The 19,146-nt window shown below is 33.4% G+C and overlaps 1 protein-coding gene across 1 annotated transcript; it reads left to right on the top strand.

Annotated features, from left to right (window-relative positions):
- Window positions 1-11,573: 11,573 nt before the first annotated feature.
- Window positions 11,574-13,226, top strand: LOC111408744 (extensin-3-like). The gene is made up of 2 exons (XM_023038506.1): window positions 11,574-12,886; window positions 13,063-13,226. Exon 1 carries the CDS (start codon window positions 11,599-11,601, stop codon window positions 12,883-12,885), a length of 1,287 nt encoding a protein of 428 aa, XP_022894274.1. The 5' UTR covers window positions 11,574-11,598; the 3' UTR covers window position 12,886; window positions 13,063-13,226.
- The last annotated feature ends 5,920 nt before the right edge of the window (window positions 13,227-19,146 follow it).

The raw sequence follows: 19,146 nt of genomic DNA, 5'->3' as shown, positions 1-19,146 counted from the left end.
TTCATGAATGATATGGGATAAGCAACTTGATCTATAGAGGTAGATCTAGAAGATTGTTTAACTCATCCCAATTTACATAGATGAAATCTTCTCAAGATTTCATATGGAGAAACTGGTTTACTCTTAAGCGGTATGTTGGAAAGGTTCCAAACATGAAGGAACCGTTGATTCAATAGTAGAAACCTAATACATGATTACTTCAAAAGTAGCAAAGAGTTGCAATCTGGATCATGATGTTCATAAATGAACTTGGAGTAGTTCCTGATATTGTTGATCACATGCTATTGTATTGTGATAACAATAGAGCCATTGCGAAAGAAAAGGAACTAATATCTCATCAATGATCCAAACATGTATTAAGGTGGTATAATCTCATCAGAGAGATAATACATAAAAATGACGTAAAGTAAAGAAAAGAACAAATTTTCACATTTAACAATATTGCAGATCCACTGACAAAGAGTTGTCGTAGCATAAACATGATCGTCATGTAGACTTATGATATTGGATGCATAAGTGATTGGATATAGTGCAAGTGGGAGTTTGTAAGTATTATGCCCCAGGTCCAATCAACTTTGGACATAAATACTTTTATATATAATTAATGCAATTAAATGGCAGATATATTATTTAATTAATAGACAATTAAATAAATAATAGAATCCGTAGATTCAAATCTTTGTAATTTGTTAATCACAAGGAGTTGTGATTGTGAGATACAAATTACATCTGATTGAATCTTAAATCATTCGTGGTCGTAAATAATAACGAGATACGGATATCGTTATTACGAATAGACCATCACGTGTGGCATTTCTTACTTGTGAAATAAGTAACTGATCTCACAAGCTAAAATGTGGTGACACTTAAATGAACATGTGGATGTTTTGTTATAGAACAAAACATTGGAGACCCGTCGAGAGATTCCACATGGATAACTATCTGAGTGTCAGTGGTTAATCTCTAACGTTCGGTAGTGGAATTGGTCCTTTGACTTGAGGTCGTCATGGTACCTTATATGAGGACAGTCATACTTTGGTAGTGTTCGATGTTGCTTTGAAAATGGCCGCTAATACAACATCGTTCGGGTACGTCAAGAATCGTATGAAGGTTGTGATTGATCAATAAAGGATTCGTCACTCTTAGATAATAGGAGATTATGATTTGCGTTTCATTCAATTAAGTCGATGATGAAATTTTTGGTCAAGGTGTATTCATAAATAGAAAAGGAGTTTTCGACTTATATTGATTTAGTAGTGGAGTGAAAGATATGATCGATGATCGAGATTGACACAATTCGATATCTCGTAATTGATCGGATTATAATGACGAAGGGATTATAGTTTCACGGTAAACGAACGAATTTGGTTTTGTCATACCACGTGACATTTTCCGTCACATGTATTTCTCTGACACATTGCTAGATATCAATTAGGGACGGCGAGTGTGAATTGACGATAAATTAAAAGAGTGTTTTAATTTATCAATTTTAATTAGATCAAAATAATATTTCACGTCGTTAGACATCGTGGTCGGGAACCTAATGGGTCGCACACAAAAGAGAATTGGAAGATTGCAAATTGTCAATTGGTTAATTTAACAATCGTTGGATAAATTAATTAATTAGATTTGTTATTTATATTCCCGAATTAATTAATTGGATTAATTAATTCACGGATCGAGTTTAATTAATTGGATTAATTAAATATTGGACCGGGTCGAGCCCGTTTGGGTTTATATAAATACATGGCTAGGGCTTGAGATCCATATGATTTTCATTATTCTTGCTGGCACAAGAGGAAAAAACCCTAGAAGCTGCAATCTTATTCTCTGTGTGGATCACCGTTGGAGGCTGGACAATTGGACAATTGTGGTAGCAAATCAAGATTGCTGGAACGAGAAGAAAAGCAAAAGGTTTGCAAAATTCTTTAAATGTACAATCTTTGTCACGATTTCTATCTAAACACAAAGGGATCTTCGGTGGGAATCGAAATAAATTTAATTTTTCGCTGTGCATGTATAAGTAGATTCCCAACACCACGAGGTGTCGGTTCTTTATAGGCTCAACTAACAATAAGATCATTGTTATATACCTTAGAAACTTGATATAATTGTTTAGATTTAGATTGGTAGTATCAAACTTGTAAAATAATTTTAATTTCTTGGTATATTAAAATTCTCCTCTTCTTCCACATAAATCTTATGTTCTTGTGGTATATTATTTTTCATATTACTCTTATTTTTTCGTCTTTATTATTTGGCCGACCGATTCTCAACAACTTTAAATATCTTCGAGAGTGACAATAGATGTTCATCTTTGACACACATAGGTTGCCGATAATAAAGAACCAAATATATTAAAAGTCTGCAGTGCTTAATCTGTTTCTTCATTGAACTCAAGTATAGCTGGCCATCTTTAAGTTTCGTTCTATTCCATGAAGATAATTTATCTCAAGACTCATATGTTGGCATTGAAATTCGACCGGACCCCATGTAAGATGCCTTTCACGGTGTCAATCACATCGAAAATGCACTACAACAAAGAGGTGATGCATCTCCGAAATAATGACTGGCGATGAGGTTATGAAGATGCAAATAAATTGAATATTTTCTCGATGGACAAGTAGCATATCTTCATCACACAGAAAATACACTGCATCAGAGAGGTGATGCATCATCTCAATAAATAATTGGCGAAAAAGTAATGCAGATGCTAATTATCTCAAAAATGTGACATAGTCACTTCGGGGCGAGTTGTCCAAGGGTTTCAACTAGTTGCCTAATCACCTTAATGGTTTGTATAAAGGAGTGAAGAGAAATGGGGTACAAAATCTTGCATAATCCTTTGCTTTCAGAGTTAGGAATGTATACGATTGAGTTATTTTACAATGTCGATCATTAAAATGTAATTAGTTATATGAAGCAATGAATTTTCGTTGGTTATCACACTATATATTGGCAGTGTTTAGAAGAAGGGTAATTAGCACATAATGTCCTTACCTTTCACTATTATTGTAAATAATGTCCTTATCTTTCATTCTATTATTATTATTATTATTATTACCACTTATTTTTATTTTTATTTTGCATATTCACCATTGTTTTCATCTTTCATTACGCAAAAGGTCTTTTCCATGTATTTTCCAAATTAAAAGCTATAAAATGAAGAATGTACTATTCTATTTAAATAAAACAAAAAAGAGAAAGAACTAATTGTAATTGTAGTCCCAAATTTTTTTTAAAAAAAAAAGTGCAAACGAGTCCCAAATATATTAATAAAGGGATAATTAGCATATAATGTCCCTACCTTTCACTATTATTGTGAAAAATGTCCATGCCTTTTAGTTTTTAACATTTTCACCCTTCGTTGCACCTTTAATTGCTCAAACCATCATTTCTATCTATTTTCATCCAATTTGTCAATAAAAGCAGAGAAATGACAAATACACCATCCTATTTAAATAAAAGAGAAATATAAAGAAATTTTTTTTAAAATTTCTAATTTTTAATAATTTATTTGGGACTCATTTGCACTTTTTTAATTTTTTTTTTAAATTTCTATTTTTAATAATTTTTTTTAGGACTCGTTTGCACTTTAAAAAACATTGAAACTATGATTGCAATTAGTTCTTTATTATTTTTTTAAATAGAAGGGTATATTCGTCATTTTACAATTTTTAAATGGAAAAATGGATGAAAACGAATAGGAATGATGGTTTGCGTAATCGATGGTGAAATAAAGGGTAAAAATGTTAAAAATGAAATATATGAATGATTTTCACAATAACAGTGAAAGGTAGAAAAATTATGTGCTAATTACCCTTCTACTAATTTATTTGGGACTAATCTGCACTTTTAAAAAAAAAAATTGGACTATGATTGCAATTAGTTCTTTATTTTTATTTTTTTGTTGTTTATTTTATTTACATAAAGGGTATATTCGTCATTTACAACTTTTAATTGAAAAATGGATGAAAATGATCTTTTGTGTAATGAAAGATGAAAATAAGTGTCCAATAAAATATACAAGTTTAGAATCCGATATCTATCCGATAATTTAACTCGAAAAATAAAATTTGTATTCTCATTTACATGTTAAAAAGTCCTCATAGATATTTAAGCTTTACTCCCCACAAAATATTTAGTTTTAGAATAATTCTATTTATACACCCAAAAGTGAACCAAATTATTTACCTCCTCTCACATGCACGCAGGATTCACGTGAATAAAAAAAATAAATCCCAAAAATGTGGTTTCCACCCCCTATTGTAATTAGTTGATGAGGGATTAGGTAAAAAAATTCGATACATATAACATGGTCCTTAGTTTTAAACTAGTATTTGTTTGAAAAAATAACGTCAGCATAATGTATTTAGTGCGTAGAATATAAACAAATTAGAAACTAAAAAAGATATATCATAATTATATCGTGTAGCTCTCCTCTCTTAATAGTAACAAATCGTGTCAATCCAATATACGACAACCGTAAGTCCACGAATATATCGATATTATTTCTTTGGAATTTTATCATGAATTATCAAACATAAAATCCAAATCCTGAACCAAACTTTCTTGCTCTAAATGATAGAAATTGACATGCAATTTCTTTTGCTTTTTACATTTAGCAAGACATTTATTTCCTTTTGAAAATATTATTTTATTTACATGAATGTGTAAGTTTTTGGTTGCTGTTTGTGTGGGATCAGCCCATTTAAAAGCTGGAGGCCCAACAAGAAGTCAGACCCGCCCAACGTTCTAATATAACAAAGGCGTGTTTCTAACAAATTACAGGTAACGTTTCTTCTAGGATGATGACACTTGGCAAAAATAAAACCGTTGGATGGAGAAGTGATCATTTTCACACATATTAGGGTTAGAAACTTGTAGGGTTTTACTTTCATTTTCTCGAACAGCTTCTAGAATTCTCTATTCTCTCTCTGTAATTTCTTTCTTCGTGAATCTCTGAAATTGTGTGTAATTTTTGAGAGTTTGAGAGTTGATGAACTCTTGTGTGAGTCCATCCTGTTTGTAACAAGGCCATGTGTTGGCCGTGAACTGAACTCCGCGTTCTGTGTATTGTTGAAGCTGTTCTTGGCCGGTTTTTTTAGTGGATTCGAGCTAATTCCTTTGTGGATGCTCAACGGGGATTAGACAACTGAGAAGTTGTTGAATCTCGGGGTTTAGGCCGAAAAATCGCTGTGTTCTTATTTTTGTGTTTTTCAGATCTACACTTGATCTTGTATATTTTTGCGATTTCTTGCGTCTTTGACTTCGATTCTGAACCTACAGTGGTATCAGAGCTTTTGGAAAAATTGTTGTTGTCGTTTTTAGACTTTTTGAGCTTAGGGTTCTGAAACTGGAACCAAGAGAGGTTCTCTGGCCAAAAAGAAAAACCACAGATCTTTTCAAATCTGCCAACAGTCAACTTTATTTTTTTGTTTATGCCCTTTTTTCTTTATTTTTGGTTCGTAAAAGAAATTTTTTTTAAAGGAAAGGAAGCTGTCCTTTGGGTGTATTTCTCTAAAAATCACGAGATCTTGAGCTGTTTTGTTGTTCTCTTAAAAAGTAAAAGGAAGATATATAATTTTACTTTTCTGGAACCTACGGTATTTTATCAAATAATCCTCTGTTCAGGTTTTGTCAAGTGATTTTTTGTTGGGGTCTTGTGATCATCAGTGCCTCTTGAGTATTATTTTGAAATCTTGTAGTTTCGTGTGATCCCTTGGGGTTACCTGCAAACAATTGCAGTGAATTAGTTTGGGGTAACAAAATTTTTTTCTAAAAATTTGTTTGGGGGAAAAAAAATTTTTTTTAAAAAAAAAAAAAAAAAAAAAAACAAGGTCTCAAGCTGAATCTCCCCTAAATCTTCCTCTGTCTAGGGGTCCCTATGAGAACCCTAGAATCTTTGGGGATTAGGGCTTCGATTCTTGAAACCTATGCCACTTGTGTGTGTGAATTCTAGCAATACCCAGAATTGAAATACTGTATTCCTGAATTGCATACTCATTTGTTAAATTGCACTAATATTTTTCTTTTGATCTCCTCAGGTGTGAATTACAGTTTTCACCTGAAAATAATTCCCTACGAAAGGTATAAATATTTTTATTATACCATTTGATAGCTTACTGTGTGTAACTATTTAAAAAAAAAAAAAACTCCATTGTATGCTTAGTGACATGTGTTATTAATCTGTATTGATCTATGTGACATACTTATGTACACATCACACTAGAGCACAAGTAATATGAAATTGTGAAATTGGAATAAATTGACATTGATCTGCTGTGACATACTGTTGACTGAATAATTGTTGTGGGATAAATTTTGTTTGTTGTATCTACTTGTGCACTGTTTTGATATATATATATATATATATCACTGCACACAATGAACTCTAAGGTAGATGTCCAAATTTGGGATGGCAAAGGAGACTTTAGTCTCTGGCGCCAAAAAATGAGAGCCCTTATGCTACAGTTGAAATGTAATAAGGCCATTGATGAATCTTGGCCAGAAAACCTACTTGAGGTTAGGAAAATTGAACAAGATGAATTGGCCTGGAGCACTTTGTTCCTGCATTTGTCTGATTCTGTGATTAGGAAAGTAGGAGAAACTAGTACTGCTGTAGAACTTTGGACTGCCTTAGAAAAACATTATCTCACAAAGACTGTACCAAATAAGTGTTTTCTATGGAGACAATTCTTCAGCTTTAAGTTTGACCCTAACCTTGAAATAGAAGATAGCATGGATAAATTCAATAGGATCACACAAGACTTAGTGAACTGTGATGAAAAGATATCTGATGAATAAAAAGTTGTTGGTCTACTTAATGCTTTAGGAGATAAATATAAAGATATAAGAAACGCCCTAGAGTATGGTAGGAGTGATCTCACTGTTGAAATAATCCACAGTTCTCTCCTAAGTAGAAAACTGGAATCTAAATCTGAACACAAAGTGGTGTTCAATACTATGGGTGTGCAATCAAACCAAAAGATCCACATGAAGGGTGTGAGTAATTTCAGTCATTCTAATTTTAACAAGGATAAAAATTTCATCAAAAGAAAATGGAGTAACACAAGAGTTAAGGACAAGAAACCAAATAAAGGAAAACCAAACAACACAAACAATAGAAAATGCTTCTACTATGGTAGGACTGGGCACTATATAAAGGACTGTTTCAAAAAGGCCAATGATCAAAGAAATGGGTCTAACACTGAAAATGCTTCTTTAGCCATTGCTGCTAATCAAAAAGAAGCTGGAATCAATAATGGGGTTGCCTATGTGTCTGTAACTGAAAGAAGTAATCAGGATTGGGTCCTAGATTCAGGATGCTCTTTCCATATGACACCCACTATTGGCTGCCTCTCAGACTTTTGTAGTCTTGATGGAGGATTGATAAAACTTGGAAATGACGAGTCATGTCAAGTAAAGGGTGTTGGCAATGTGTTACTGAAACTCAAAAATGGTCATCACATGTTGTTGAAACATACTAGATATGTGCCAGCACTTCGAAGAAATCTCATATCCCTAGGAGTTCTTGATGATGAATATTATCAAATTGAAATAAAGAATGGTTTTACAAATATAAAAAGAGATCAGGAACTAATTGTTAGTTCACCCAAGTATAATGGGATTTATATATTAGGTGCTGAAATAATCTCACCTAATAATGCTGTGAATTTTGTCACACATCCCGATAAATCAGAATTATGGCATAAAAGACTTGGCCATTTAGGTGAAAAAGGTTTGAAAAATCTATCACATCCAGGGGCATTTGGAAGAGACAGCGTTCAAAAACTAACCTTTTGTGAACACTGTATAATGGGAAAGCAAGTCAGACTGCCTTTTAAGGTAGGGCTGCACAAATCCCAAGATGTCCTTGAATACATACATTCTAATTTATGGGGACCTGCACCTGTTTCAACTATCTCTGGTTATAGATATTATCTTCTTATCACTGATGACTATTCCAAAAAAATATGGATTTTCTTATTAAAATCTAAGTCTGATAATTTTGCAATTTTCAAAGAATGGAATGTATTAATTGAAAATCAGACTGGTAAGAAGATAAAATTTTTAAGAACTGACAACGGTCTTGAATTTTGTAACACAGAATTTGATCAGTATTGTGGAAAACAAGGGATTATGAGACATAGAACTGTAATCTATACCCCTCAGCAAAATGGAGTTGCTAAGAGGTTAAATAGAACCATTCTTGAGAGGACCAGATGTATGTTAATTAGTTCTGGCCTACCAAAAGTCTTCTGGGGAGAAGCAGTAAAAACTGCATGTTATCTAATTAATAGATGTCCATCTAGCTTTTTGAATAATCAGATTCCTGAACAAATCTGGTCTGGCACAATGCCAAATTATTCCTACCTAAGAACTTTTGGATGTGCAGCTTATGCACATCACACTGAATCAAAACTGGATCCTAGATCTCTGAAGGGTGTGTTCTTAGGATATGGAGAAGGTGTTAAAGGGTATAGACTGTGGTTAAAAGATGTGAGAGGTTATAAAGTGATAATAAGTAGATCTGTTATTTTTAACGAAGATGTCTTTCCTTGTCTTAGTGACAAATCTGATGAAAGATTAGGAAATGATGATTTTGTTATCACAGAAATCAATTTTGATACCCAAAACATAAATGACCAGGCTCAGTTTGAGGTAGAGCCACATCAGGTGGAACCACAGATTACTATAGATGATGATATCCCTGAAAATGAGCAATGTTTGGAGCCTGCACATGACCTGCAGGACTACCAGCTTGCTAGGGACAGAGATAGGAGGCAAATCAGGCCTCCTACTAGGTATCAATATGCTGATTTTGCAACTGATCAGTCCGAGTCTGATTTGTTTGATTCAGAACCTACCTCTTATGAAGAGGCTATCTCCTCTAAGGAATTCCCTAAGTGGAATGCTGCAATGAAAGAGGAAATGAACTCCCTCTATAAAAATCAAACCTGGATTTTAGTTGAAAGACCAAAAGATTGCAAATTGATTGATTGTAAGTAGGTCTATAAGATTAAAGAAGGTGAGATTGAAACTAGTGATAAAAGGTACAAGGCAAGACTTGTAGCAAAAGGCTTAAATCAAAGAGAAGGGATAGACTACACTGAAATTTTTTCACCGATTGTTAAATATACATCCATTAGAATCCTACTTGCCTTAGTGACACAGTTTAACTTGGAGTTAGAACAACTTGATGTGAAAACTGCTTCTTGTATGGTTTTTTGGATGAAACCATACATATGACTCAACCAAAGGGTTTTGAAGTAAAAGGAAAGGGGAACTTAGTGTGTCTCTTAAAAAAATCCTTGTATGGCCTAAAACAAGCTCCTAGGCAGTGGTATAAAAGATTTGACTCGTTTATACAAGGTTTAGACTTTAAGAAATTTGAATATGATCCCTGTTTTTATTTTAAGAAAGATGGTAAATCTGAATTTTTCTATCTTCTCTTGTATGTTGTTGATATGCTCCTAGCTGGACATAATTCTGTTACACTCAATCAAATTAAAGAAAATCTGAAATCTGAATTTGAAATGAAAGACCTTGGACCAGCTAGAAAAATTTTGGGCATGGAAATAAAAAGGGATAGAATAAATGGAAAATTGTTCCTAACTCAAAAATCTTATATTGATAAGGTAGTAAAAAGATTTTCTCTTCATGATTCTAAACCTGTTAGTCTACCTCTATCTTCGTGCATGAAACTATCTGTTAATCACTCACCAAAAACTGAAGAAAAACATAATAGGATGATGAATGTTCCATACTCTAATGCTGTTGGATCTGTTATGTATATTATGGTATGTACTAGACCTGATATTGCTTTTGCTGTGAGTGTGTTAAGCAGACTTATGAGTAACCCAGGTGAAATACATTAGCAATGTATGAAAAATCTGATTAAATACTTAAAAGGTACTAGCCAATTAGGTTTAATGTTCAAAACTGATAAAAATGGACTTAAACTTAAGGGTTATGTAGATTCAGACTTTGCTGAAAATCCTGATAACAGGAAGTCCACAACTGCATATTTTTATGTCATTAATAACACATGCATTAGCTGGAAATCCCAACTTCAAAAACTGGTTGCATTATCTTCAACTGAGGCTGAATATATTGCTGCAACTGAGGCTGTTAAAGAGGGGTTATGGTTAAAGGGATTACTTGGTGAGTTAGGTCTTGTAGAAAATGAGGTGGAGCTATGTTCTGACAACCAAAGTGCAATTTTTCTAAGTAAAAATCCAATCTTGCATGATAGATCAAAGCATATAGATGTAAAGTTTCATTTTATTAGAGATATCATAGATAGAGGTGATATTAAATTGACAAAAATATCTATCAAGGTAAACCATGCAGATGCTGGAACCAAGGTAATTCCTATCAATAAGTTTGCTGATTCTTTGAGATTAATAAATCTTGAAGAAGGCTAATTCTTTTTATTTTTGCAGGTAATAAGAGCAAATGAAACAAATGATAAGTTCTTGAATCCACAATGGTGCAAGCAAATAGCAAAGGTGGAGATTGTAAGTTTTTGGTTGCTGTTTGTGTGGGATCAGCCCATTTAAAAGCTGGAGGCCCAACAAGAAGTCAGACCCGCCCAATGTTCTAATATAACAAAGGCGTGTTTCTAACAAATTACAAGTAACGTTTCTTCTAGGATGATGACACTTGGCAAAAATAAAACCGTTGGATGGAGAAGTGATCATTTTCACACATATTAGGGTTAGAAACTTGTAGGGTTTTACTTTCATTTTCTCGAACAGCTTCTAGAATTCTCTATTCTCTCTCTGTAATTTCTTTCTTTGTGAATCTCTGAAATCGTGTGTAATTTTTGAGAGTTTGAGAGTTGATGAACTCTTGTGTGAGTCCATCCTGTTTGTAACAAGGCCATGTGTTGGCCGTGAACTGAACTCTACGTTCTGTGTATTGTTGAAACTGTTCTTTGCCGATTTTTTTAGTAGATTCGAGTTTATTCCTTTGTGGATGCTCAACGGGGATTAGACAACTGAGAAGTTGTTGAATCTCGGGGCTTAGGCCGAAAAATCCCTGTGTTCTTATTTTTGTGTTTTTCAGATCTACACTTGATCTTGTATATTTTTGTGATTTCTTGCGTCTTTGACTTCGATTCTGAACCTACAGAATGTTTCTTTATTATAGAATTATTTATTGTCGAACTGGGATTACTACAATAAAACTCGTCACAATTATGAAATAATCAACGAACTTCTAATTCTGATATTTACAAATTAATGCAATTTTTCTACAAATGATTCAAGCAGTCAGAGATTAGTAACTATATATTCGAGAAGTTAAAAATAAATATACAAGTAGAAAACTATGTTATATATGGAATTTTCTTCGTTTATATAGTTATTCATTATATGCGGCCTCTCAAAAACAAAGGACAGATACAAAAGTTAAACTATTCCAACATAAACAATTAATTCCAGACATAAATAATGTAGTATTTTCACTTGGTGGGATTGGAATTTTTTTTATTTAGGTTTTAACTGAGATTATTTAATGTGTAGTAAATGGTAAATACTAAGCTATATATATTGGGGTACAAGGCTTGGTAGCAAAAGCCAAAACCCAAAGATGGGAACAAAAACAAAAGTGTCTACAATGGCGTCTTTCATTGCCACTCTACTAGTGGCAATAGTTGCACTATGCTTCCCCTTGGAGACAAATGCCAATTACTATTATTCGTCTCCGCCACCACCAAAAAAATTACATCCACCATCATCTCCACCACCTCCACCCAAGAAGCCATATGTTTATAAGTCACCACCACCACCACCACCACCACCGGAGAAGCCGTATGTGTACAAGTCTCCACCACCGCCACCGAAGAAGCCATATGTGTACAAATCACCTCCACCTCCTCCTCCTCCTAAGAAGCCATGCAAGTCTCCACCATCACCTCCACCACCCAAGAAGCCATATGTGTACAAATCACCTCCACCTCCTCCTCCTCCTAAGAAGCCATGCAAGTCTCCACCATCACCTCCACCACCCAAGAAGCCATATGTGTACAAATCACCTCCACCTCCACCTCCTCCTAAGAAGCCATATGAGTACAAGTCTCCACCTCCACCACCCAAGAAGCCATATGTATACAAGTCACCTCCTCCCCCACCGAAGAAGCCTTATGTGTACAAATCACCTCCACCTCCACCCAAGAAGCCATATGTGTACAAGTCTCCACCTCCACCACCCAAGAAGCCATATGTATACAAGTCACCTCCTCCCCCACCGAAGAAGCCTTATGTGTACAAATCACCTCCACCTCCACCCAAGAAGCCATATGTGTACAAGTCTCCACCTCCACCACCCAAGAAGCCATATGTATACAAGTCACCTCCTCCCCCACCGAAGAAGCCTTATGTGTACAAATCACCTCCACCTCCACCCAAGAAGCCATATGTGTACAAGTCCTCACCTCCACCACCCAAGAAGCCATATGTATACAAGTCACCTCCTCCCCCACCGAAGAAGCCTTATGCGTACAAATCACCTCCACCTCCTCCTATGAAGCCATATGTGTACAAGTCTCCACCTCCACCACCCAAGAAGCCATATGTATACAAGTCACCTCCTCCACCGAAGAAGCCTTATGTGTATAAGTCCCCTCCTCCACCTCCTCCAAAGAAGCCCTACGTGTACAAGTCCCCACCACCGCCACCACCTCCCAAGAAGCCCTACGTGTACAAGTCCCCTCCACCGCCACCTCCAGTTTACAAGTACAAGTCTCCTCCACCACCTCCTCCAGTGTACAAGTCTCCCCCTCCTCCTCCAGTGTATCACCCACCACCCCACCATTACTACTACAGTTCGCCTCCTCCTCCTCCTTACCACTACCACGAATCAGACACCAGATTCTAAGGTATACATTTCATTTTAATTTCTCCTAAAATAAGTAGTGGACTTCCAATTAAAACACTCCTCAGAAAACACTATTTGGATGTCTGATTTATAACAAAAATGATTTTCCACCAACTTATAATTACAACGATAATAGTTACTTATTCCTAACAACAGAAAGTATATGTACTCTTGCAGGGAATAAGAATGTTCAGCAAAAGAGTAGTTTCCGGACTGAAAGTGATGTGAAAGCGATGGAAGATGAAGAAGAAGAATAAAATAAGCTGCGAAGGAAAATGTGCTTCCTTATCCAGCATGCATGTTCTCTTTCAGATAGTTTTACAGTGTGTTTTATTTACCAATTTCCCATATATATATATATATATATATATATATTTCGTAGTTGATTTCTGGGCGAATGCCTGAGGTTATTTGCAGCAATGCGTGTGCATTAAATTCAATAAAATATCAATGTTTCAGATCTATTATTCGTCTTCGAATTTGAGGTTCAACTTCGTATCAGAGTGGGCAAAAAACCTTATAAAAAAAATTCTACACAGATCGGACATCAAATTATTATTATTATTGTTAATGACAAAAATTTTGAATCCATATAAATATTAGAGTTAACTGATTTAGCCCTGGTGTAGCTAAAACGTTGATAAAAATTACAAATTAAAGTTAATAATTAATTTTAATCACGCATTCTAAGAAATCCACAATATTATGAACTTTTTAACTACATATTTCATCAATTTTATTTTTTAATCAAAATCTACTAAACTTAATCCAATCTTTAGCTACTCCCAACATGGCTTAATTAACCTACAACAGAAATAATAATAATGAAGTCAATATTCCAGTATGGGGGTTCGATTCCTGAAACATGGAATTGGAATTTTTGCAGGCGTAGTATACAGATAGTTCTTGTTTCCTGACCTGTTAGAGCACATCTCATGATTTATCTTCCTCACAAAGATCTAGGAGTGGGGAGGTGGAAATCCTCAAAGTTGGAGTTCAACCTTTAATAATGAAGTCAATATCCTATGAGTTGGAAGCAATTATTAATTAAGTTAATTGAGCAACTAGCATGGCTCGTTAATCGAGCCAATTCATGGTTTTGTGGATAAAGTCGTATGCGTGTCGTCCACTTTGAATATTTATTGTCTAACAACTTGCCTAAATTGCTTTTTCCAACAAATATTGCCAATAATTACAAACATCTTTTCCTCCAAGAAAATTCTAACTCGAATAGGGTAATTTGTGTCAAACTTGAGACGTGTTAACTACAACGAAGTCCCCTTGATAATGATTTTAATTATTGCAGAATGTTAACTATGATAGAACGAGACTCGTAATAATGCTCTCATATTATAAAAATTAGAACGATAACAATTGTTGTGATCATAATTAAAAATAAATCATCATTGAATTTAACATACTCTACATGGGATTCACAATTTTTATTAACTTTTCAACCATACATTTCATTATTTTTTCAAAATTTAATGAAAATCATAACTTTTGAGAAAACCAAACTAGGAATTAACCCTTTTTTTCAAGAACAAAGAATTTTGCATGGAAGGTTATGTGCTATAAGGTCAAACCAATAAAGCCCACAAGAAATCTCTTCATCATCAGTCATATGAATTAAAGCATATACTTACGATATAGGGTTTGGATTCTAATTAAAATTTAAAAATTGTAAGATGTTTCAACATGTTCATACGTAGTGTTAATCAAATCATATAGCGTCATATAAATAAAAATAATAATCTTGATTAATTAATTTGTTAAAAGAAAAGAGAAAAAAAAAACAAAAGATTGGAGAAGTATGCAATAAAGACAAGCATATGAGAATGAATTATTGATATATAGGGGTCCACATATTTTCAATCAATGGAATAAACCGAAATGAACTGATTTTTATTTTTAAAATGACACATATATTTTGGCATTTTATAATTTTAAATTTGAAATTCTTGTTTGCAAAAACGTAAGCGGTCCACCTACTCCAATTTGAATTATCTTTTCAAATAATTTAATTTTTTATGCGACCTTTTTCTCGGATGTTGCTAGTAAAGGTTTTGGAATTTTGAATTACTTGAAAGTAATTTTATTTTAAAAAACAGTAAACTTGAATTTAAAAAAAAAAAGAAAAAGGAGAAAAATTATAGTCTATCAATCAAGCATATTTACTTAAAATTAAAAATAGGATTCAAGTGATATAAATAAATACGAAGCTTGCTACACTTCCAAGTCTTCATTTCACAGAAGCCTTATAGGCTTCTCACAGTGAACAAGATCAACATTGTCTTTGAAATTTTTTATTTCATGGGGTCCGGCATGAGATCACTTTCCTTGTGAGTGTTCTCTGAACTCCCTGTGAGAAGTCCCCTCTACGTGTATGTTTATTCAATAAATACTCGATAAGAAAATTATAATTGATTGTAAGTATAAAACTAACAAGAAGGGAGCTTAATAAAATGTAGCATCATGAATAAAACCACCAACCTAAATTTAGATAAAATTGGAACAAGTGGGAATGATATTCACCTACCAAATTTCTTGTCCGAGTAACATTTGTTTGAAATTTCACAAAAAGTCCTTACATTTCATTTTTTTAACATTTTCATCCCTATTTTCACATTTTCATTGTTGAAAATGTCATTTTCATCAAGTTTCTCAATAAAAATATAAAATGACAAATATACCCTCCCGAAAAAAAAAAAAAAAAAAAAGAGAAGAAAAATTAAGAACAAATTGCTATCATAATCCCAAACTTTTAAAAAAATTACAAATGAGTCCAAATAAATCATTTAAAAAGACAATTAGCACAAAACATCCATAGGTTTCAATATTATTGTGCAAAACTTCCATATCTTTCATTTTTTCATCCTTGTTTTCACATTTTATTGCGAAAATCATCATTTTCATCAATTTTTCAATTGAATATTATAAAATGACAAATATACCCTTCTATTTAAAATAAAACAAAAATAAAGAACAAATTGCAACTATACTCCCAAATTTTATTTGTACTTTTGTATAGTTCTTTATTTTTCCTCTCTTTATTTTTGTTTTATTTAAATAGGAAGGTATATCCGTCATTTTATAACATTTAATTGAAAAAATGGATGAAAATGATGATCTTCACAATAAAATGTGAAATAACGACAAAAAAAGTAAGGACGTTTTGTGCTAATTACCATTTTAATAATTTATTTGGACCCATTTGCAATTTTTTAAAAAGCTTGGCAGTATAATTACAATTTTTTCTTTAATTTTTCTTTTCACTTTTTTTTTTTTTGGTTTTATTTATAAGGGAGTGTATATTTATCATTTTACATTTTTTTTAAAATTGAGAAATTGGATGAAAATGACATTTTCCACAATAAAATGTAAAAATATAGGTAAAAAAGCCAAAAATGAAAGGTTGGGACACTTTTTGCACAATAACATTGAAAGGTAATAACGTTTTGTGCTAATTACCCGTATTAGCAATAATCCTCGAAACGTTACAAATTTTGTCGTAAATTCAGATGACTTTTAATGCATTTCTTGTCTTCCAATTTTCTTGAGAAGGACCACTTTCAAACTAGTATATCAATCAATCCTTTATAAGTTCGTCATCATGTAATTTCCACGATAATTTCATATTTTGTATACAGTGAAAATATTTAAATAATTTAATTAACGCTTTTCCTTCATAAGCTTTAACTATGATTCTACACACACACACACACACTTCAATGTAACGGTAAGTTTAATGTACTTACAAGTGAGCGCTGTAAATATATTATCGAATATATTCACCCCTTTTCTTCTATAATAAGAAAATGTTAACCAATGAAGATTTTGATCCATTTTTTCAGATACGTACCTGCTTATTTATTTATTCTCAAATAATAATATGAAGAATTATAATAAGTCCACGCATAATGAGGAAATAATATGTGATTTGGGTCCCAAAATCAACCTCGGTGGACCATTGGCCTATAATTTCAATCAAATGACGAGGACATGCAAAAATATGAAATTTAATCAACAATTGAATGTTGAAAAGTATGCTCGTAGAAAATGGAGTCTACCAACTAAGATATAGACACGCATAGACGAGATTATCTTGCAAAGCTGAGATTGCACTATAATTAATGACTTAATGTCTAATGAATAGATGGTCCATGTATTTTGCTACTTGTACATAAAAGATATACATAATGATTTACATAATATGATGTGGAGGGAAAAGATTGGATGAAAAAGTTGATTATATTTTAAATTGACAAATTGTAAAGTGTCATGTTGCATTATGTAATTAATTATGTAAATCTTTAGATACATGTAGCAAGATTCGACGGTCTATAGTTAAATTGCTCGAAAAAATCTATGGAGTAAATCCTAGCTAAGTGATTTCAATTTTATCACGTCTAAATCATGACATGAAATATAAAATTGAAAAAGAAATATTAATTTTACTAAGTCACTCCAACTAAGTAAACATCTAAATATAGATGAACTTCTATACAATGTCAATTTTTTGGCCTGTCATGTCTGCTTGACCAATTTCTTATTAAAAAAAAAAAGGTTGAGCCCCAACCTTGAGGGTTCCCACCGTCCCGCCGATAGAACCTTGTGAGGGGAGTAAATCACGGAATATGCTCCAGCAGGTCAAGAAACAAGAGCCGCTGTACATTAAGCCTATAATAAGTCCAATTTCACATCTCAAGAATCGAACTCTCACACTGCGACTGCCAGCAAGGCGTGAGATAACCTCATTCATTTTCTTTGCAACACTGGGCTATGCCCCGAGGGGCTGACAAATTTCTTATTAGCTTGCATTGAAGATGTTCTTTTTACAATATCATCTATTTTTACTAGCGTGACAAAATTTTGAAACAGTTAAATGTTGCATTGGCGGTACTCTAATCCCAAGCAAGAGAGTACAAGATAATATATTAGCATTTCAGGTGTGTTATAGCAACAATAATATTAATCTGATCTCTATCCCCTCCCCACGCACCCCAGCCCAAAAAAAAAGAAAAAGAGGACATTCTTATTAGTTACTGTCATAATGTGACAATTTAATTCGCCATGCATGAATGTCCTGTGAATAGCACATTCCAATATTTGTATGAAATATAAATTTGTAAAAGTTCAAATACAACACACAAAAATGCTTAGGAATTTATTCATGCACGACATGTTAAATTATAGAGTCTAATTATTATCACTATGTGGAGTCAATCAAGCTCTCTAATGAGGTTGTCGTTGAGGTTAGGAAGGGGGTAGAAAGCCGCCCACCAAGGGAACGTAAGGGATGATGTTCTCGGATCTAAAATATCATTGAGGTAGTTTAAGAATTTCGTAATTTTAATTTTGATTTTGCCTTGAGTTGTCTTATATATAGAAGGTTATTATTAGGATTCAATTATCACCATTAGAGAGAAAGACGTTAGAGAAGATAGGATGTGCAATTTTCCCTTATAAAACTTCTTTTCATCATAATAAATTCCCATTGATGCAAATCTCAATAAAGAAGCTTGCGTATTCTCATGTGTCTACTTATTTTTCTACAAATTAATTGCTCTCGGTGGAATGGAATTATGGCTTCTAGTTCTCAACACGACGATATAATTGGGTTCTTTGTCCATGTATATACAATGTTCTACCTGAACTTCCCAGAGGAACTCATCAAGATCACAGGAAGTGCAATTATATGAGAGCACTTTAGTGGGTGTTTTACCTGGGTTGTGACTACCTGTGACTTTTTCTTCCAGTAAACAATCTCAAAGGTCTCACTCTGTAAAATAATGATACACATCAGTATCAAACCCTCATAAAGAACTTTCCCTTCAACAAAACAAATAAAGCAATCAACGATCAAGATAAGAAACATGAGCCGAGTTCTATACTGAAGCAGCAAATATGAGATGGCAGAACTACTATGAAACTGTGTTGCCTGTACATATTTCAAAAATCGCCACAATACATTAATGACTCAACATCATCACCATTTTACATATCATGAACATGTTCAAAAAGTTTCAAATCTTATTGGGAAAGTTAACTCGGGGAATCAAAGTGCATACACGCCAGCATATTCTATGTTAAATTAGACAGGAAAAATTATATGGAGATGTGCAAGAATGTCGAACCTCAGTTACAGACTCAGGGTGCCACCCATCTACACATTCCAGTACCCACGTCGTCATCTCATCTTAGACCTTATTTGGAACCGAGAGGAACACCAAAATCTAACTTTTCAACAAACTTGAGACA

The sequence above is a fragment of the Olea europaea genome, chromosome 14 (assembly GCF_002742605.1).
Source record: "Olea europaea var. sylvestris chromosome 14, O_europaea_v1, whole genome shotgun sequence".
In the NCBI taxonomy this organism is placed as follows: Eukaryota; Viridiplantae; Streptophyta; class Magnoliopsida; order Lamiales; family Oleaceae; genus Olea; species Olea europaea.
The sequence above is the reverse complement of the archived record's forward strand: the minus strand, read 5'-3'. Positions and strand labels throughout refer to the sequence as shown.